General features: G+C 46.4%; 1 protein-coding gene across 19 annotated transcripts in view; it reads left to right on the top strand.

Moving 5' to 3' along the window:
* Positions 1 to 19,449, top strand: part of BCL2L11 (BCL2 like 11) — a 107,090-nt gene that overhangs the window by 731 nt on the left and 86,910 nt on the right. For 12 of the 19 annotated variants that reach the window (XM_028496790.1, XM_055088896.1, XM_024129910.3 and 9 more), the window contains exon 2: positions 2,450 to 2,844. In XM_028496790.1, coding sequence (XP_028352591.1) covers positions 2,463 to 2,844 — 382 coding nt within the window. In that variant the 5' untranslated portion in view covers positions 2,450 to 2,462. Of the gene's footprint in view, positions 1 to 990; positions 1,254 to 2,449; positions 2,845 to 4,628; positions 4,662 to 15,045; positions 16,355 to 19,449 lie in introns of those variants that run through there. The other 7 variants (XM_024129905.3, XM_055088888.1, XM_055088887.1 and 4 more) reach the window with 4 other exon arrangements.

The raw sequence follows: 19,449 nt of genomic DNA, 5'->3' as shown, positions 1-19,449 counted from the left end.
GTGATGGTGATTAAACTGACGGGACTCGGCTTTTCCTTTTACTCGTTCAGGCCGACGTTTTGGGCAACTGCTGCGTTCGTCCTTTCTCTCGGACGTGTCTGGGGGTCCTGTCTGGTATGCGGGCGCCCTGCGGACGATGCCAGACGCACGATCCACAGACAGCGAGAGACAGAGGGGCCTCATCCGACCGCTGGGGCCACGCGATGGACCAGCCGCTGGCTGTAGAACCTGCCCGGACCGTGGGGCCAGACCGTCTTAGCGATTCGGGCGTGCCCGAGCGCAGTGCTGGCTGGCAGTGCCGTGCCCTCGGGGGCCTGTTACTCGGGGTTGGCGCAGGTAGTGGAAGGCCCGCCGGACACCGGGGATGGGACTATGGATGTGTTCCTTGTCTGCGGTGGTCACGGGTGCGCGCGGAAATGCGCGTCGGTGGCCAGTGGTAGCCGCTCAGATTTGGTGCGTGTCCCGTGGCGCACGGGGAGAAAGAGGGAGGAAGTTGGAGGAGGATGGGGGCTACAGCTGGGGAGGGGGTGACCTTTAGGGTCCGCATCTTAGCGGGCCTGGGCGGAGGGTCGGCTGCTGGGACTGGAGTCCGGGGCCGGCCGTGAGGGTCCTGTTCTGTCTCCAGGTGACTGGCTACTGGGGGCGGCGGGAGCTGCGGAGGCGCGCGCGGCGCCCGGACTGGCGGAGGGGCGGGGCGGGGTAGCCTGGGCAAGCCTCCGGCCCCGAGGCCGCGGAAACCTTCGCCGCGGCTCCCGCCGCAGCGACGGCCGGAGCCGCGTTCGGAGGCGAGTTTGTCAACAATCGCCTGGCTTTTGGCGGCCTGTCGGGCAGGCGCCGCCCCCGCCGCCGCAGGCGATTGGCTGTGGCGCGGAGCGACCGCACGAGGGCCAATTGGGAGCGCGGGCACCCGGCGCCAGCGGCGCGGGGAGGTCGGCGGTGCCGGCGGCGGCGGGCGCAGTGCGCGAGGGGAGGAGCGGGAGGAGGCGGAGGATGTTCCCGGCGGCTGCGGCCGGGGCAGCGCGGACCAGAGACGCGGCGTGCGGAGCCCTCAGCTGCCCGGCGGAGCGCGGCAGCGGACGGGCGGCGAGTTGCAGGCTCTCCGCTGCCCTGGGCGCTCCGACCGCGAGTCCCGGGCTTTGTCTCCCGGGCCGCCTTCGTGTTGACGGTCAGGGGGCTCCGGGTCGGCGAAGGGCGCGGGCTGGGGACCGCCGGGCCCCGGCCCGGACGCGGCACTCGGAAGGGAAGGGGCGGACGTGAGTTTCGGCCTGATTGCCTTCGGAGGGGAGAGTCTATGGGGTACGGGAGCCGCGCGCCCCGATGCCGCCCAGCGTGCGGAGTTACTTGTGGACTTTGCAGGGGTCGCCAGGGGACGGCTTTGGGGACCCCCTCCCATTTGGAGGTGTGCACCTAACAGTGCGGGTGTACCTCGGAGAAGTTCCGGCGAGTTCGGTGTGGCGCGCTGCCCCCCCCCCCCCCCGCCGCAGCCGGAGGGGGCGCGCGAGCCGGGAGCGGGAGGGACCTCGGGCGGGCGGAGAGCCGGAGCCCGGCTGGGCCGAGCCGCGCTGAGTTACAAACTCTATTGTGACGCACTTACTACGACTGACGGCCCTTGCCAAACCTTCCCCAGACTTGCTGTCCTCAGCACTTTCGGCAGAACAATGGGGCCGGAGCGGGGAACGCGGCCAGCCGCCTGCAATCGGTGGCGCGCTGCCCCCCCCCCCCGCCGCAGCCGGAGGAGGGGCGCGCGAGCCGGGAGCGGGAGGGACCTCGGGCGGGCGGAGAGCCGGAGCCCGGCTGGGCCGAGCCGCGCTGAGTTACAAACTCTATTGTGACGCACTTACTACGACTGACGGCCCTTGCCAAACCTTCCCCAGACTTGCTGTCCTCAGCACTTTCGGCAGAACAATGGGGCCGGAGCGGGGAACGCGGCCAGCCGCCTGCAATCGCTGCATCTGCGCCCGCTCCTGGGCTCCAGCGCTGTATCTGATCCCGGGAAATCAGAGCCCGCTGGGAGTTTCTGACTTACTCTAGTCGGGCCTGAGCAAAGAGCACATGTGAATAGATCTCCAACAAGCAGCCTCTCCTAAAACGTGTGTGTGTGTGTGTGTGTGTGTGTGTGTGTGTGTGTGTGTGTGTGTGGTGTTAGAGCACTAGTTCCACTAGTAATTGACATTGTTGCTGTGTTTTGTTTGGTGGTAGGGAGTTTAGTCCCTCCTCCCCACCTCACCCCCCGCCAAACAAAGATAATGCTACCTTTGTTATGCAGGTTATTTTTACTATTATTTGGAAGAGCGTATGGAAAACTATTCCTATGTAAGCAATGACAGTGTTAAAGTGTTGGGCATTAATTCTAAGAATTTTTCATGAATAGGTGAAAGTCTGTCCATTTGGGTATTCGTTGTAATTATTATTTGGCTTAAGATAACCCTAGTTTTAATTTTTCTTGCAGAAAAAAAGACCAAATGGCAAAGCAACCTTCCGATGTAAGTTCTGAGTGTGACAGAGAAGGTGGACAATTGCAGACTGCCGAAAGGCCTCCTCAGCTCAGGCCTGGGGCCCCCATCTCTCTACAGACAGAGCGGCAAGGTAATCCCGAAGGAGAAGGGGACCGCTGCCCCCAAGGCAGCCCGCAGGGCCCACTGGCCCCACCGGCCAGTCCCGGCCCTTTTGCTACCAGATCCCCGCTTTTCATCTTCGTGAGAAGATCTTCCCTGCTGTCTCGATCCTCCAGTGGGTATTTCTCTTTTGACACAGACAGGAGCCCGGCACCCATGAGTTGTGACAAATCAACACAAACCCCAAGTCCTCCTTGCCAGGCCTTCAACCATTATCTCAGTGCGATGGGTAAGCAATGCCCGGGGGAGCGGCAGTGCATGTGTGGTTGCTTGACTCTGTCCAGAGGCTGTGTGTAGCATTTAAAGCCCCCTTTGAGAATCCTTTGACAGATATATTCCATGTTTTGTTGGGAATGACGCATACGTCAAATCCAACCAACATTTAAGAAACACGTTACCAAGTTTTGTGGCAGCGATGAGTTGAGGTCCAAGCATCAGCCTATTGGGCAGTATATCGCGAACCTCATTAAAGTATCTAACTGTGGCATGTCGTCCTAACCGCTAAGATTGCCTCATTAATGACATTCTACTTGGAAGGGACTCAGATCAGTTACGGCAGATAGAGTAATAACCTAACCAAAAGTGTGGAAGAAGGGATGAGAGAAGTGAATCGTTTTCAAAAATGACATTTTAAGAAGATGAAATAGTTCATATCAGCATTACCACCATAGAACCATGAAAATATTTTGTTTTCTACTTAGATTCCTGTTTGGGCTTATTTTGTTTGCTTGGAGGGTTTGGATATAGTACTAATAAGATTAGATTGTGGGTCTTTATTTCAGGGATTAAAGACAGTTTCAGAGTATGAAGGAGGAGTGGCAAATATAAATGCCTAGAAAAATCTGGCAGTCCCATCGGTGAGGGAACTGACCTGGTGGGGATTATGGCAGCTTGGAGAGTGTTTGCCCCTGTCCATTTGGCTGTTCCCAGTTGGGGCTGTGAGGGTGTGTGGTCTCCAGGTGGTAGGTTTTCCTATAGGGCCAGATAATCCGAGAATGCAGATTTTGATGCCAAATCTCCTGATGCTTTGGCAACTGGTTTAAAACTTTGAAAGCACTGTGTAAGCCAAATAAAAACATCTGGGGGCTTGATTTGACCCTTGAGCCTCCAAGGTATGGCTTTGAGTAGGCGGAGTTCTTACCACCCTGATCAAGGGGTGAGTGTGTCAGTTCAAATCGCTGTTCCCCAGTAGTGGAAAAGGTTCATGTCTTGATCAGGATTCACTAGAATCTCATTTACCATTTGTCCAGATTAACCCTTCTGCGTTAAAGAGATACAAGTAAGTTGGCAGCGTTTCCAATTAAGAAATCCAGCATAGATTCTATTAAAACATAGGTGACACCATGCCAAAGGCTAGCTAAAACAAAATCATCAGAGTAGCCACGTAACTGCTGGAACACATGACAAATCTTACTTTTGCAAATACCGTAGACTTCAGTCTTCATAATCTTCAGTGCAGTAAACCGTGCAGGTCCATCCCCATGTTGCAGAGTTAGCAAGAACCTCAGGACCTCGGTCATTTGTCAGAGGTTGGGCACACCTCGGAAGTGGCAGACAAATGACAAAAATACCAGCAGCTATACATGTTGGCTGCGTGTCTCCTGCTAAATGCTTTCTTAGGACCCCTCCTTCGGGAAAGGAGCTGGAAGTTTTATTATCGCTGTTACTTTGGTTATTGCTTATTGCTACTCCTGAGCTTATTTTAGCCTTAGAAGGTCTTGGTGCTTGCATATATTTTTCTGCCCTTGAAAATGCTCTTGACTATATGAGGACTTAGGAGTAAATGAGTTACTAAGTGAATTAATGGGGCCTTATGGTGTGTGTGTTTAAAACCCCATGTATTTTAAGGATCCTCTGGAAGCCATTATAGTTTTTCCATGCAGATCTCTGTATCAGGTGGCTTAGTGCATGGAAATAGTTTCTCCTTCCCTGGAATATTCCTTCCTTAACCAGGAATAGTGAGTGAGGTAGTGTTTTGTTTTCTTTCTTTTTTTTTTTTTTTTTTTTTAATAGGGATAGGAATGAATGCTTTTTTTTGATGATGTGCCGTTTAGCAAGCAAATTATAAGGTAAGCACCGTTACTTGAGATGACGGATGTAGAGCTTTAGAGAGATCACAATCTAAATTATTAAGCAAAGTTATGGTTTTACCTGTGAGGTGTAAAGTAATGGATCCCGAGGTATAATTTTATAGTATTAACTACATTCCTGTAGGTTGGTGTGACAACTTAGAGTTTAATGCGTAGGATTAAATGATAAGTTCTGAGGGGTTTGTCTGGAGTTAATGCACCAAGGTAAGTTTTCAGTATTAAGTTCTTGCGAGGTTTGTTTGGGTGGGCTGGGGGGAGGAGGTGGGATATGGGGAGGGAGGAATTGCTGGTGGGAGGAGGGGATTTAGAAGTGAGTGTGTTAAATTAAAGAATAAAATTTGCACCCTTTGTAGTCTGTAACTTTTTTCCCTGGCTATTCTTAAAATAGTTCAGTGCCCAGCGACCACTGAAATATGCTGAGTTGGTAAATTTGGGTTCTCTAAACGTAGCCGTGTTTAGTACTCCTTACTCAGCCATGTCCGTTAAGATCTTCAGTGAAGCTTTTGATAATTTACTGCAAAATACATGTTTTCACAAAGACGTCATTATATTGGTTTCAACCAGTGCAGCACAAATGTGAGGTTAGAAAGAGGTCCTCCTTAGGGCTTCCTTTAGCCACAGAGCAGTTTTCTTCTGAGTGACTTGGGGTGGAGGGCATGTATGTGGCAGTTTTGTTCTTGGACTTTGTTCTACTGAGAAAGTGAATTCTTGTCTGGGATGTACAGCAGTTGGGTGTTTGTACTAGAAACGTCTTCCTAGTTTCCTCCCTTGTCTTCAGTTTTTCTGAAGGTATATTCAAAGAATGGTATATTCAAAGAATGTTATATTCAGCTGAGAGAGAGACAGTTTTTCCACTTTCACCAAACTTTATTCTCTTTACACTCTGGGAGGATTAACTTGACAAATGCCCTCTTAATCAGTGAAGAGCTGATTATTCGAATCAGAATCACCAACCGAGGTGTATCAGAATCACCAGCAGAGGTACTGGTTTGCCGAGTGCCTTTCTGGTGAGTGTGCTTATTCTGTGTGTATTTTTAATATAAATGTGTACTAAATTCTGTACAAATTCGTGCTTTGAAGATGTAGTCAAAGCAGTTGCAAATCAGAGCTGAGAAAGGTCAGGATATAGGTGAACGCTAGTTACTAACGACTCTCATACGTCATTTTGGTAAATGACTTAAACTTTGTACTTGTTCCCTGGCACATCAGAAATCATGGGTGGGAGCTAATTGCATTGTTCTTCGCGTCCATCCCTCAGCATCTTGTGCCTGCTTTAGCTGGTTACCAGCCCCTCTTTTAAGCTGTGAGCTCTTGGAGTAGGGTCAGGGGGAGGGGCATGATGTCCTGCAGGTCCTTGGGAGATGTTCAGCATCATTTGAGCTTTGCCCTTTCCATAGAGCTGACCAGGGACAAATAAGATTTCCCAAAAGGGGGAGATTGGGATTGACATGTATACACTAATATGTTTAAAATAGATAACTAATAAGAACCTGCTGTATAGAATAAGTAAATTTAAAAATAAATAAACTAATTAAAATGTGACAAAAATGAAAAATAAAGATTTCCCAAAAGGTTTTGTAAGAAGAAGACCCTGCCAACACCTGTCAAAAAAACAGTTTTGTTATTTGGATCCAGCTGTAAGGTTTGTCAGATAGGAGTGACAGGTACGGTCGAGCCCAGCACAGGCCCGGTGGGGGAACCACACGTGAGTATTGAGCGCTTGAAATGGGACTAATCCAAACTGAGATGTGCAGTCAGTGTCCGTACACACCGGAGTCTGAAGACTTAGCATGTAAAAAAGAACGTAAAGTATCTCAGTCATTTTCATCTTAATTGTATGCTGAGATTTTTGACTATGGGGGTTAAATTATATATATATATATATATATATATATTTCGTGTGTGTGTGTGTGTGTGTGTGGTAAACACAAAATTTACCATCGTAACTGTTTCTAAGTGTACCCTTTAGTCGTGTTGAGTATCTTCACATCTTCCAGTCCTCAGAACTTTTTCGTCCTGCAAAACTGAAGTTCAGTAGCCAGTAAAGCACCTCTGCATTCTTCTCTCCCACCCAGTTCTTAGCAGCCACCATTTTGCCATCTGCCTCTGTGATTCTGATGACTCTAACTAGGTACCTCATGAGTGGAGTCGCACAGTATTTGGCTTTTTCTGACTAGCTTATTTCACTTAGCATAATGTCCTCAAGGGTCATCTCTGCTAAAGCATGTGAAGCGGATTTCCTTCCTTTTTAAGGCTGAATAATATTCTATTGTATGTATAGACCACTTTTTCTTCGTCCATTCATCTGTCGATGGGTATTTGGGTTGCTTTCATCTCTTGGCTATTGTGAGTAATGCTACCGTGAACATGGATGTACTTATGTCTCTTTAAGCTCTTGCTTTCAATTCTTTCAGATGTGTACCCAGAAGTGGGATGGCTGGATCATATGGTAGAACTATTTTTAATTTTTTGAGGAACCTCCATACTATTTTCCACAGTGGCTGCACTAATTTACATTCCCACCAACAGTGTCCCTTTTCTTCACAGCCTCACCAGCATTTTTGTATCTCTTATCTTTTTGGTAATAGCCATTTTTTTTTTTTTTTTTTTTTTTTCTTTGTGGTACGCGGGCCTCCCACCGTTGCGGCCCCTCCCGTCGCGGAGCACAGGCTCCGGACGCGCAGGCTCAGCGGCCACGGCTCACGGGCCCAGCCGCTCCGCGGCATGTGGGATCCTCCCGGACCGGGGCACGAACCCGTGTCCCCTGCGTCGGCAGGCGGACTCTCAACCACTGCGCCACCAGGGAAGCCCTGGTAATAGCCATTTTAACAGGTGTGAGGTGATAACTCGTTGTGGTTTAGATTTGCAGCTCCGTAATGATTAGTCACGTTGAGCATCTTTTCCTATATATGTTGGCCATTAAGTTTGTTCTGAGATTAATTTGACTGGTTTCTTTTTACTTTTTTTAAGTGTGGGTACTAGAAAAATATCAAATTAGATTTTCCACTGGCATTCTGTTTTAACAGAACGGTTGGGTTGGCCTGGCAGATGGAGGAGCTGGACCGGGCTTTGTGCTTTAGCAAGCCAGACCTGATTCTTCCACTCAAAGCACATCATGTCCGTGGAACTTACTCCTTTGGTTGCTTTTGTTGACTTAGACGAGTGAAAGTAATTACCCTAATCTTGTAAGCATCTTAAACATCAAGTGAGCTTTGTAGATCTGTTCTCCAGGCAAATATGAGTATCTGTTTTGTTTCACCTCTTTAAACTCTGTAGTACATGCAGGCTTTGAAAAGGTGGAAGGCGGAGTGATTTGGTTCCTCGGGCACCTCAGGGTGCCCTGGAGCCTGATGACAGAGATAGAATCTTCTTTGCTGAAGACCTGGTTCTGGCCTTCAGACCCCCCAGGGTCACTCGTTTGGACACCAAGAGAAACAAATTCACTTTGTATGTCCTGTGTGGGGAGAGAAAGTGACGAAAGAGAGGGAAAATTTTCTTTACTGGTTCCAAACAAAATTTAGAAATTGATAGCTGTCTAGACATTTTTAAGTTTTACATCTTTAAAAGGACTTTATTGTGAGATAATTCTAGTTTGACATGCAGTTGTAAGAAGTAACCCAGAGAAGGACCTATGTGTGTGTCCTTTACCCAGTTTCTCACAATGGCAACACCTTGTTTAAATAGTATAGTATCATAGCCAGCACATGACCTTGATAGACTCCAGCTGCCTTATGCAGATTTCACCAATTCCACGTGCATTCCATTTGTGTGTGTGAGAGTGTGTTTATTACTTCTGTGCAATTTCATCAAATGTGTAGGTTTGTGTGACCACCAGCACAGTCAAGATCCAGAACAGTTCCATCTCAAGGATTCTCTTGCTACCTTTGTATATCACAGCCAACTCCCTCCTGCTCCCTAACCCCTGACAGCCACTAATCTGTGCTGCATATCTATACCTCTGTTCTTCCAAGTATGCTATAGTGTCATACTATGTGTGACATTTTGAGTTTGGCTTTTTTCACTCAGCATAATACCTTGGAGATCCACCCAGGATGCTGTGTGTATTAGATGTACTACAGTTTAGCTGTTGACCTGTTGAAAGACATTTGGGCCATTTGCAGCTCTGGCAGGGACCTGGCACAGCTGGCACTTGGGGGGCATTTGCCAGCCTGCATTGGACGTTACACATTGTCCTCGGGTACATCTTCGGGCAGCTGCCAGTTGAAGGCCATGGGCACAGTCTTCCTGGTGAAGTCACCCATCAGACTGGCCACCAGGGCTTCACCAGGGCAACAGAACTGCCGCTGTGAACTGTGCTCTATGGGTTTTTGTGTGAACAGAGTCTCATTTCTCTGGGATAAATGCCCAGAAGCGCAATTGTTGGATCCTACGGTACTCGAGTTTTTTAAGAAACTGCCCAAACAGTTTGCCAGAGTGTGGCTGTGCCGTTTTATATTTCCATCAGTGATGTGTGGGAGATCCGTTTTTTCCAGATCTTAGCCAGCATTTGGTATTATCACTATTTTGTATCTTAGCCATTCGGACTTGCGCGTAAGGATATCTCATTGTAGTTTTAATGATGTTGAATATTTTCTGTGTGTTTTTTGCCTCTGTCTACCCTCCTGTGAAATGGTTGTTCATGTCTTTCACTCATTTTCTAATTGGATTTTTTTTTTTTTTTTAACTCTTGGGCTTTGAGAGTTTTTACGTATTCTAGACTGAAGCAAGGCCTTTGTCAGGTATGTGATTTACAAATGTCTTCTCCCAATCTGTAGCTTGTCTTTCTATGCTCTTCATAGAGCAAAAGTTTTTAATTTTGATGAAGTGCGTTTAATCAGTTTTTCCTCCTGTGGATCATGCTTTTGGTGCCCCGTCTAAGAACTCTTCACCAGGCTCTAAGTCCCCAAATTATTTTCCTAGGTTTTTCTTTTTTTTCCTGGAAGTCTTAGAGTGTTACATTTTACACTTAGATCTCTGATTTATGTTGAGTTAATTTGTGTGTTAGGTATGAGATTTAGGTCAGTGTTTATTCTTTTGGACTACGGTGCCCAGCTGCTCTAGTGCTGTTTGTCGAAAAGATTTTTCTTTTTCAATCTCATGGCTTTGCACCTTGGTCAGAGATCAGTTGTCAGGTTTGTGTGGGTTTGTTTCCAGTTTCTCTTTGGTGTTCCATTAATCGATGTATCTGTCCCTCTGCCAATACCACACTGCCTTATTCCTGTGGTTGTGTCTGAAGCCATTATAATGGGTAGAGTGATTCTTCAGACTTTATTCTACTTTTTCAAAATTGTTTTAGCCTAGGCCCTGTGCCTTTTCATATAAATTTTAGAATAAGCTTGTCTGTGCCTACCAAAACCCCTGCTGGGATTTTGATAGGAATTTTGGTAAACCTGTAAGTCACTTTGGAGAAGAATTTGCCTCTTTACTAGGCTAAGTCTTCTAATCCATAAGCAGGGATGTCTCTTCAAGTATTGAGGTCTTTAGGTGTTGTAATTTCCAGCATAAACATCTTATGCATATTTTGTTAGATTTTATTTACCTTGGAGAAATTATTAATGGTACTTTATTTTTTATTTCAGTTTCTACGTATTCATTTTAGTATATAGAAATGCAGTTCATTTTTGTGCATTGATCTTAATATCCTACAGCCTTGTTGAACTCTAATTCAAAAATTTCTTGGGAGACCTATCTAGACAATCATGTAATCTGAAAATAGGCACAGTTTTATTTCTTCCTTTCTGATTTGTATTTTATTTCTTTTTCTTGCCTTAATGCACTGGCTAGAACTTCCAGTGCTATGGTGAATAGGAGTGGTGAGAGCAGACATCTTTGCCTTTTCTCCTGATCTTAACAGGAAAGCTTTCAGTCTTTAACCATTAAGTATGAAGTAGCTATTTTGTAGATGCTCTTTAAAAATATGAAGAAGTTTCTCTTTATTTCTAGACTGCTGAGAGTTTTTATCATGAATGGAATGGATGTTGGGTTTTATAAAACATTTATTCTGCATCAGTTGATATGATCATGTGACTTACGTTAGCCAGTTGATATGCTGTGTTATGTTGACTTTCAGTATTAATCTACCTTGCATGCCTGGGATAAATCCTTCTTGGTCAGGGTGTAGTTCTTTTCATAATTGCTGAATTGAATTTGCTAATATTTTGTGGAGGGTGTTTGTGCCTAAGTTCATGAGAGGTATTTATCTGTGGATTAAGACTGTCTGGTTTTGATCAAGGCCTTAATAGTGGGTTGCGTAGTGTTCCCTCCTGCCCTATTCTGGAAGAGATTCTGTAAAATTGGTATTAATATTTCTTTAAATGTTTGGTGGGATGCTCTAATGAAACCATCTGAACGTGGAGATTTCTTTTCTGGGTGTTTTAAAATTACAAATTCAATTTTTTAGTGTTTATAGGACTATTCAGTTTATCTGTTTCATCTTGGTTGAGTTTTGGTACTTTGTGGTTTTCACGGAATTGGTCCATCTCTTCTAAGTTGTTGAATTTTTGAGCCTATGAAGTGTTTATAGTGTTCCCTTATTATCTTTTAAAATGGATACAGGATCTGTTGTGATAGCCCATTTTATTCCTGATATTGGTGACTTATGTTTTCTTACTTTTTAATCTTTATCAGTCTTTTTAATCTTTATCAGATTTTGTCAGTTTTGTTTTTTTAAACACTTTTTTTTTTTTCTTGGCTGTGTGCAGCATGTGGGATCTTAGTTCCCTGACCAGGGATCAAACTGGGGCCCACAGCAGTGAAAGTACGGAGTCCTAACCACTGGACCACCAGGGAATTCCCCAGTTTTGTTTTTTTAAACCAGTCTTTTGTTTTGTTGACTTTTCTCTATTATTTTCCTGTTTTCAGTTCTGTTGTTTTATTATTCTTCTGTTTGCTTTGTGTCTGTTTTGTTTTTCCTAATTTCTTGAGGGTAGAAACTTAGAGAGTAGTGTTTTGAGACCTTTCTACTGCAAGCATTTAGTGCCGTAAATTTCCCTTCTCTCCTGCTTTAACTGTATCCCACATGTTTTGGTATATTGTGTTTTCATTTCCATTGACTTCTGTGTGTTTTCTTTTTATTTCCTTTGAGACTCCCTTTCTGACCCTAGATTATTTAGACATGTGTTGTTTCACTCCCAAGTGCGTGAAGACTGTCTTGTCTTTCTGTTATTGTTTTCTTATTTGATTCCAATATGGTCAAAGAACATACTCTGTATGATTTCAGTTCTTTTGAATTCGTTGCGGTTTGTTTTACGGCTCAGGATATGGTCTGTTTTTGGTGGATGGTCTATGAGTGCTTGAAAAAAAAAAACAAAAAAACACCTGTCTTCTGCTGTTGTTGGTTGGCATGTTCATTATGTATTTGTCGATTTAGTCTTATTGGTTGGTTTTGTTGTTTGGTTCTTCTGTATCTTTGCTGATTTTCTGTCTAGTAGTTCTGTCATCTGCTCAGTGTAGTGTTGAAGTCCCCAACTATAATGGTGGATTTGTCTCTTTCTCCTTTCATATCTGTCAGATTTTGCTCCGTGTATTTCGAGGCACTGTTTGGTGTTTGCACATTTTGAACTACATCTTCTTGTTAGGTTGATCCTTTTATCATTGCTACAAAGCATAGCCACCCCCTGTTTTTTGTAAAAAACATTAGCAATGTTTACATGGGATATCTTTTTCCATCCTTACCCTTCCAGCCTACCTATGTTGTATTTGAAATAAGTTTTTTTGCATACGACATATCTTTAGATGATACTGGTTTTTTCTGCCACACCCAATGTGTCTTTTTAGTGGTGCATTTAGACTGTTTATATTTAAGGTACTTGTTGGTATTTTAAGAGCTTAAGTCTGCCATTTTACTATCTTTCTGTTTCCTCTGTGTTTCTGTTTCCTATTTTCTTTTTTTCAACCTTACTGTGAGTTATCTGAACATTTTTTAGGATTCCATCTTGCCTTTTTTTTGTAGTGTTTTTACATATATTGCTCTGCTATTACACTATGCAGATGTAACTTACTATAATCTACCACCGTCAGTGGCGTCACCATTTTATGACTTCACTTGCAGTGTAGGTACCTTGCTTCTTCCATTTAGGTTCCCTTACCTGCCCCGATTTTCAAATATAATTGTCATAAATATTTCCTCCATATACATTGAGCACCATGTCAGATGACGTTATCTCTTTTGCTAAATGTAATTTAAGAAACTCCTGAGAAGTAGGCTAGTTATTTACTCCCACTTTTTCCCATTCCAATATTCTTTCCTTTCTGAAGTCCTAAGACTCTGTTATCATTTCCTCCCTGTTGAGAGGACTTCTTCAGTCATTCTTCAGTGACAGGCCTGCTGGCAACAATCCTTAGTTCTCCTTCATCCGCGAATGTCTTTATTTCCCCTCGCCCCCCTGCACCCCCCAAGGATATTTTCACTGGTTATAGAATTTGCGGTTGACGGTTGTTGTTTTTTTCAGTGCTTGAAAAACATGCCACTTGCTCCTGACCTTCATGGTTGCAGGTGGGAAATCCTTTGTCATTCGAATTGTTCTCCTGTAAGTAATGTGTAATTTCTGTCTGGCTGCTTTCAGGGGTTTTTCTTTGTCTTTTAGTTTCCAGAAGTTTAATGTGGCTTGGATTTCTTTGGGTTTATCCCTTTCACGGTTCACTCGGCTTCTTGAATCCGTGGTTTGATATTTTCTGCCAAGTTTGGGAAGTTTTCAGCCATTATGTCTCTGGATATTTTTTCAGTCCCTGCCTGCCTCTTTGGGGACTTCCGTGACAAAAGAGTATTAGTATTTTTGTTGTGGTCTGACAGGTCCCTGAGACTCTGTTCATTCTTCATCATATATTCTCTTTGTTCTGATTAACTAAATTCTACTGATTAGCCTCATGTCCGCCGATTCCCTCCTGTGTCACTTCCGCTCTATTATTGGTCCTTTCCAGTGATTTTTTTTTTGCTTTTTTACTTTAAATGTATTTTTCAGTTCTAAAATTTTGCCTGCTTCTGCCGGGTGGGGTGGACGTTCAGATCCCTCCTGGGCCTTGCTGCTACTTTCCCAGCAAAAGCAGGGCACCGACCAGCACGGCTTCACGGAGCCCAGTCGGGGGTGTACGCTTAGCTCCCCTGGCCCCTGTTGACACCTGGAGGGGGAAAAGGCGGAGGGCTGACTTGCAGGCCTTGTTTCTGCAGGGTGGGGGCCAATGCTCAGTTCCTCTCTGCTCCCCGTCTACACCAGCGTGAGGGCTGGCGGGGGTGCAGGTGGAACACACCAGCCCTGCCTTCCACCACCTCGTTCCCCTCACTGGTGCTGGGTGTGAGTTCCCCTTCGTTCTCCTTCATGCCGGGTGGGCGTGGAGGCGCAGTGACCCACCGGGTCCCACTGACCGTTGAGGCTGGGGTATAGGGGGATCAGTGGGCCACTAGCCCTGTTTTCCACCACCTCATTCAGTTTTGCTGCTGCCGGGGGCTGGGCAGGTTCAGCTTCCTGCTAAGCCTTCCCCGGCGGCCTGAGGTGGGGGAAGTGAGGGCTGACTCACTCTGACTTGTTCTGTCTCATTGCTTGTCAGCATTGGGTGGAGGTGGGGGCTGGGCCCGCTGATACATGGTGTGTGTGTGTGTGTGTGTGTGTGTGTGTGTAGTGGCGACTCACCCTGCCTGGTACCACCTCCATGCTGCATAGTCAAGGTGGAGCATCAGCTGTCTCTGGGGCCCTGGAGGTGGGGGGAATCACAGCGCCATCTGTTTCCACTGGGCAGGGCCTGGCAGTACCACCTGAGTGGTTTCAGAGCACCAGCCACCTGTGCTGGGCAGGGGGACGGGCAGCGTGCAGTGTTCAGCTGGAGTAGGGTGGGTATGGCCAAAAGGCTTTCTGTTGGGGGCCCCCATTCCCCAGTCCTTTGGCTAAAGAGAACAGCTTTCCTTGGAGCGTTTTCTCTCTGCCTGTTGGAAATCACGTTGCAGGCCTCTGCAGTGCCCTGGCCGGGGTGTATGGAGGGTAAGGAGCAAACCAGGGAACTCGCCACCCTGTCATTCCTCAAGCCCCGTGGTCCCCAGGCAGCCCACGCTCTTTCCCCTCTCAGTCCTGCCAGCTTAGTTGTAAAAAGGAGGACCTGGGGGAGTAGGGTGACCCCACCTTCATGGAGCTAAAAAATCTATATCTTCTTTTGACTCTTTATGATTGGTATTGATTGGCTCTGGTTGCAAAGTACTACTCAGAATTTTAGAAATCACCTCTTTCACCCTTTATTTTTATTCTCTATATGGAATAGTAGGTTTTTAATGTCAGGAAGCGGTTTAACAGTAATCCTAGCCAGTTTTTTCAGATACTAACTGCAGTATCTATTATTGTGTTGTGCCCTCACAGGGTACACACCATGCCACCCTCGAACGCACTGCCTGAAAATGTACGGGTGACACAAGTCTGATTCCACATGCCATAAGGGAACTTCTCATCAGGAAGATGGAAAGTCTTGTAGTTCTGTGTGATTGGACTCTAAGGCAGGAGAAAGATCAATCATCCACTGATTTGTCTGGGTTAGTATTTAGGGCCTTTGTGGTATTAGATTTCTAGATAGACATACGCACATAATTGCCGGTTGAATGCTCGAGTGTCTTGATGCCTTGCTTCCTGACCTACTTGAAAACCACTGAATCGGAGCCCTTGCCCAGTGCCCGAGTCTCTGCACGCCCCTGGTCTGTGGTCACCCTGCTTGTGTTGGATGGGACTCCCCGTGGACCGGCAACCGCTCCCACCTCCCACACTGGAGTCCGGTGGTCTTCATTCCTCCTTTGTTGGGTCAGCCTCAGTGTATTCCTCCTGTGACACAATTTCCATCTGCTTTCACCTTCTGGTCACTGTCCTCTGGTCATTCTGCTTGGTCAGTGGCCAGGACCCGTGCCGGGGCATGTGACCTAAGACTGCTTTCCTTCTCTGGAGGTCCTGTGGACCCAAAGCGAACGTCTGTCCTTTAAGACCCGGCCGCCTTGGTCCTGTGCTGTGTCGGGCACCGGGCTGCGAGCACCGTGCTGCCCACCCGCCTGCCCACCCGCCTGCCCACCCGCCGACCCTGCTCTGCAGGCACAGAACAGGGCCTGCCATTCCTTCCTTTTGAAGGAAATGCTGGCAGAAACGTATGTGCAGAGGGCTCATCATGGCGTTTTTTTATACCAACCAGAAAACTATTGGCAGTCCAAAGGGTATGGGAAAACCTCTACATTAGCCAGACTGTGGTGCTGTCTTCTGATGATGTGAAAAAGAATGATCACATGGAAAATGCTCCTGGTATAATGTTCAATTTAAAAAGGTTACAGAGTTCTTGGTGACATCCTAGTGTCATAGTCTGTTTGTGCTGCTGTAATAAAAATACCATAGAGTGGGTGGCTCCAATAATAAACATTTGTCTCACAGTTTTGGAAGCTGGAAGTCTGAGGTCAAGGTGCCGCCACGGTCCGGCTCTGGTGGGGTCCCCTCTTCCTAGCTTGTAGGTGGCCACCTTCTCACTGTCCTCATATGATGGAAAGACGGCAAGCTAGCTCCTTGACCTCCTCTTACAAGGGTACTAATCCCATTCACAAAGGCTCCACCATCATGACCTAATCACCTCCCAAAGGCCCCACCTACCAAGTACCATCACACTGGGGAAGAGATTTTAGCATATGAGTTTTGTGGTGGACATGAACATGTACTCCATAACATGTAATTTGGTGGTATCAAGGAGTTTATAAGCATAACAAGAAGATTAGAAGGAAAATATATCAAAATGTTAATAGTGATTTTTTTTTTTTTTTTTTTTTTTTTTTTTTGGCGCTACACGGGCCTCTCACCGCTGTGGCCTCTCCCGTTGCGGAGCACAGGCTCCGGACGCGCAGGCTCAGCGGCCATGGCTCACGGGCCCAGCCGCTCCGCGGCACGTGGGATCTTCCCGGACCGGGGCAAGGACCCGCGTTCCCTGCATCGGCAGGCGGACTCCCAACCACTGCGCCACCGGGGAAGCCCCCAATAGTGAATATTTTTGTATTCACCTTACAGGTGGTCTTACCTGTTTTTGTTGTTGTTGTCGTATATGGAAAATCATCATGGCTAGCATTTATAATAGAATAAATTTAATAAATAATATATATTTAAAATTTTCTCTTAATGTTAATCTTCATTTTTGGCGTGCACAGCAGCTTGTCACTATGGCATGTACGATTTCAGTATTAACTTGCTCATATGATTCAGTATTAACTGTCACGCCCCTTATGATTTCATCCAGATGAGATCAAGCTTTTGGCCCATCACCATGAGTACTTGGATGGACATTAGCCCCCTAATTTACTCTTTTGGAGTCTGCCTCTTATTTTAGCAAAGTGAGTATTTTATTGTAAAACATCATCTGGCAGGGTTACTGGTTGATTCAGTGCCCGTGAGCTGCTACTGCCTTACCTGCAGGGCTGTGCATGGGTCTGGAGCAGGATCTGGATGGCATCCGGCTGTTCTTCAGACCCATGAGTGACCTGGGCAGATCTATTAGTCCCTCTGGGCTTCGGTTTCCTCATCCATCAGGTGGAGACAGAAGTGCTCACTTCCAAGGGTTGGGGGACTTCTGCATAAGCTACTGGGCAGAGAGCAGCTGGTAGGGACTCAGTCACTATTTTCTTTGCTGTGCAGTGACCATCGTGGCCATGGCAGGTCAGCAAGCATGACGCAATAAAATGTTCTTTTCTCCTTTCCATGGAAAGGAGCTGTCGTTTCAGAAGTTTAGGCAACTCACAGGGAAGTGAATTATCTGAAAATGCTACTATAATTCTAACCCTGCCAGGTCCCAGAACAAACAAACAAAAAAAGAAAATCTATTCTAAAAACTGGCCTGGGAGGGCGGGGGAGGTCCAAATCACCCCTCACCTGCCTGTGAACCCGTATATCACCCTGAGAAGGAACCTTGGTGAATCTTTAGACCATGGAGAAACATCTGGAAACCCACACTGCGCTTGGCTCTGTCTGAACCGGGCCTGTGCTGGGGACACCTGTGGGAGACGGCCTATTGGATTTGGCAGAAACGTGACAGTAGTTCAAGACGTGTGTTTGGAGCAAGAATGGTCTGGAGACATAAGACATAGGCTGAACTACTTTTTCCTGCAATCAGAAGTTTTTGCACCTTTTTTCAAAATAAAAGTTATTTTGCTTGTGGATTTAACATTAGAAATATTCATTGCCTGACTAGAATCAAGAATTTTAAAACAGCTTTTTAATTTTTTTTCCTTCTCCCTGAGGAAATTCTCCTCCTTTGGCCATCGTTAAGTTTTGGTTTTTGCTTCTGAGTGAGCAAATCGTGAATCCTTGGGAACTTTTGCTTCACACACTGTGGGCTGACCAATGCCAACAGTCAGTACAAACATTTCCCTGGTGCACGAGTTGAAGCCCAGTTTATAAGAGGCTGGCCTTCGTGGTTTTAAGTATTTGCTTAGGATGAGTTGATATTCCCAGTGTCCTGTGGGAAACCCAAATTCACTTTGCATTTCCTCTGTTCTCTACCCTGGACCAGATCCCCACAGCTCATGAGTAGAGTTGTGGTTCAACCAGACGGTGATGAAGCAGACCAGATCCTGGGAGGGGGCTGCTTGGCCACGTGTGCCCGCAGGCCAGGAGTGAGGGCTGTTCAAGGCCCCATCTGGTGCTGGAGCCAGGGCCTTGAACCTGGGCCTTCGGCACGGGTGTCTGGCTCTCTGCACAGGGCACGATGCTGCTCTTTTTTTTTTTTTTTTTTTTGGCTGTACGCAGGCCTCTCACTGCTGTGGCCTCTCCCGTTGCGGAGCACAGGCTCCAGACGCGCAGGCTCAGCGGCCACGGCTCACGGGCCCAGCCGCTCCGCAGCATGTGGGATCTTCCCAGATCGGGGCACGAACCTGCGTCCCCTGCATCGGCAGGCGGGCTCTCAACCACTGGGCCACCAGGGAAGCCCAGATGCTGCATTTAGTTTGGGTTTTGCGGCCCTTCCTTAGGCGTGAAAATGGTTTTGGAGCTAAAATTTCTAAAAAATGGAATCAACCATTTCAGTCCAAGAGGGTGTATGTGTTAAAATTAAAACTGGTTCGACACAATAATTCTCGACTATCTGAGTCGCTCTGGGAACTTTTTTTTCCCAGAGAAAGTCACATTCTGGACCAGAGCATGGATCCCACTCCAGTTCCTAAAACATTTCGATGTAAGTGATTTATAGATTTAGTGAGTGATTTGAGACTTCTTTAACAGAAGCTTGCTTACGTGGAAGGGACCTGTTTTTCTCTTGCAGATGTGTGTTGGCGGGGTCAGGGCGCGCATGTAGGGGGTGAGCCACACTTGACAACCTTAGTTTGGGTGAGTTTGTCGGGGAAGAGGCTAAAAGAAGGTTTCTTATTTGTTTTTTCATCCCTTGAGAAATTTTTTAATGCAGAGTAGTCTAGAAGAGAATTCTGGATCTATGCTATGTTAGTATATATTTGAATTCAGACCTCAGTTTTACGTACAGCTGAGCATAAATTCTGCTAAACTGGTCAAAACCACTCGCCAACTTAAGGAAATGATTTGGTACGTGGCAGAACCACATATATTTGTTGATTTAAAGAGAATTCCGTGATATCTAAGGCAGTGGATGAGTGCCTGTGATTCTCTCTTTTGTCGTGTGGATTTTATCACTGGGCTCGTTTGAAGCTTAGAACTGGGTTTTCTCTGTAAGGAAAGCCTGACACATACAATACACCATGCTTCGTTTTCTCTCCGGTCCTTTTTTCTGATAGTTTGATAGGAATT

The sequence above is a fragment of the Physeter macrocephalus genome, chromosome 12 (assembly GCF_002837175.3).
Source record: "Physeter macrocephalus isolate SW-GA chromosome 12, ASM283717v5, whole genome shotgun sequence".
NCBI lineage: Eukaryota > Metazoa > Chordata > Mammalia > Artiodactyla > Physeteridae > Physeter > Physeter macrocephalus.
The sequence above is the reverse complement of the archived record's forward strand: the minus strand, read 5'-3'. Positions and strand labels throughout refer to the sequence as shown.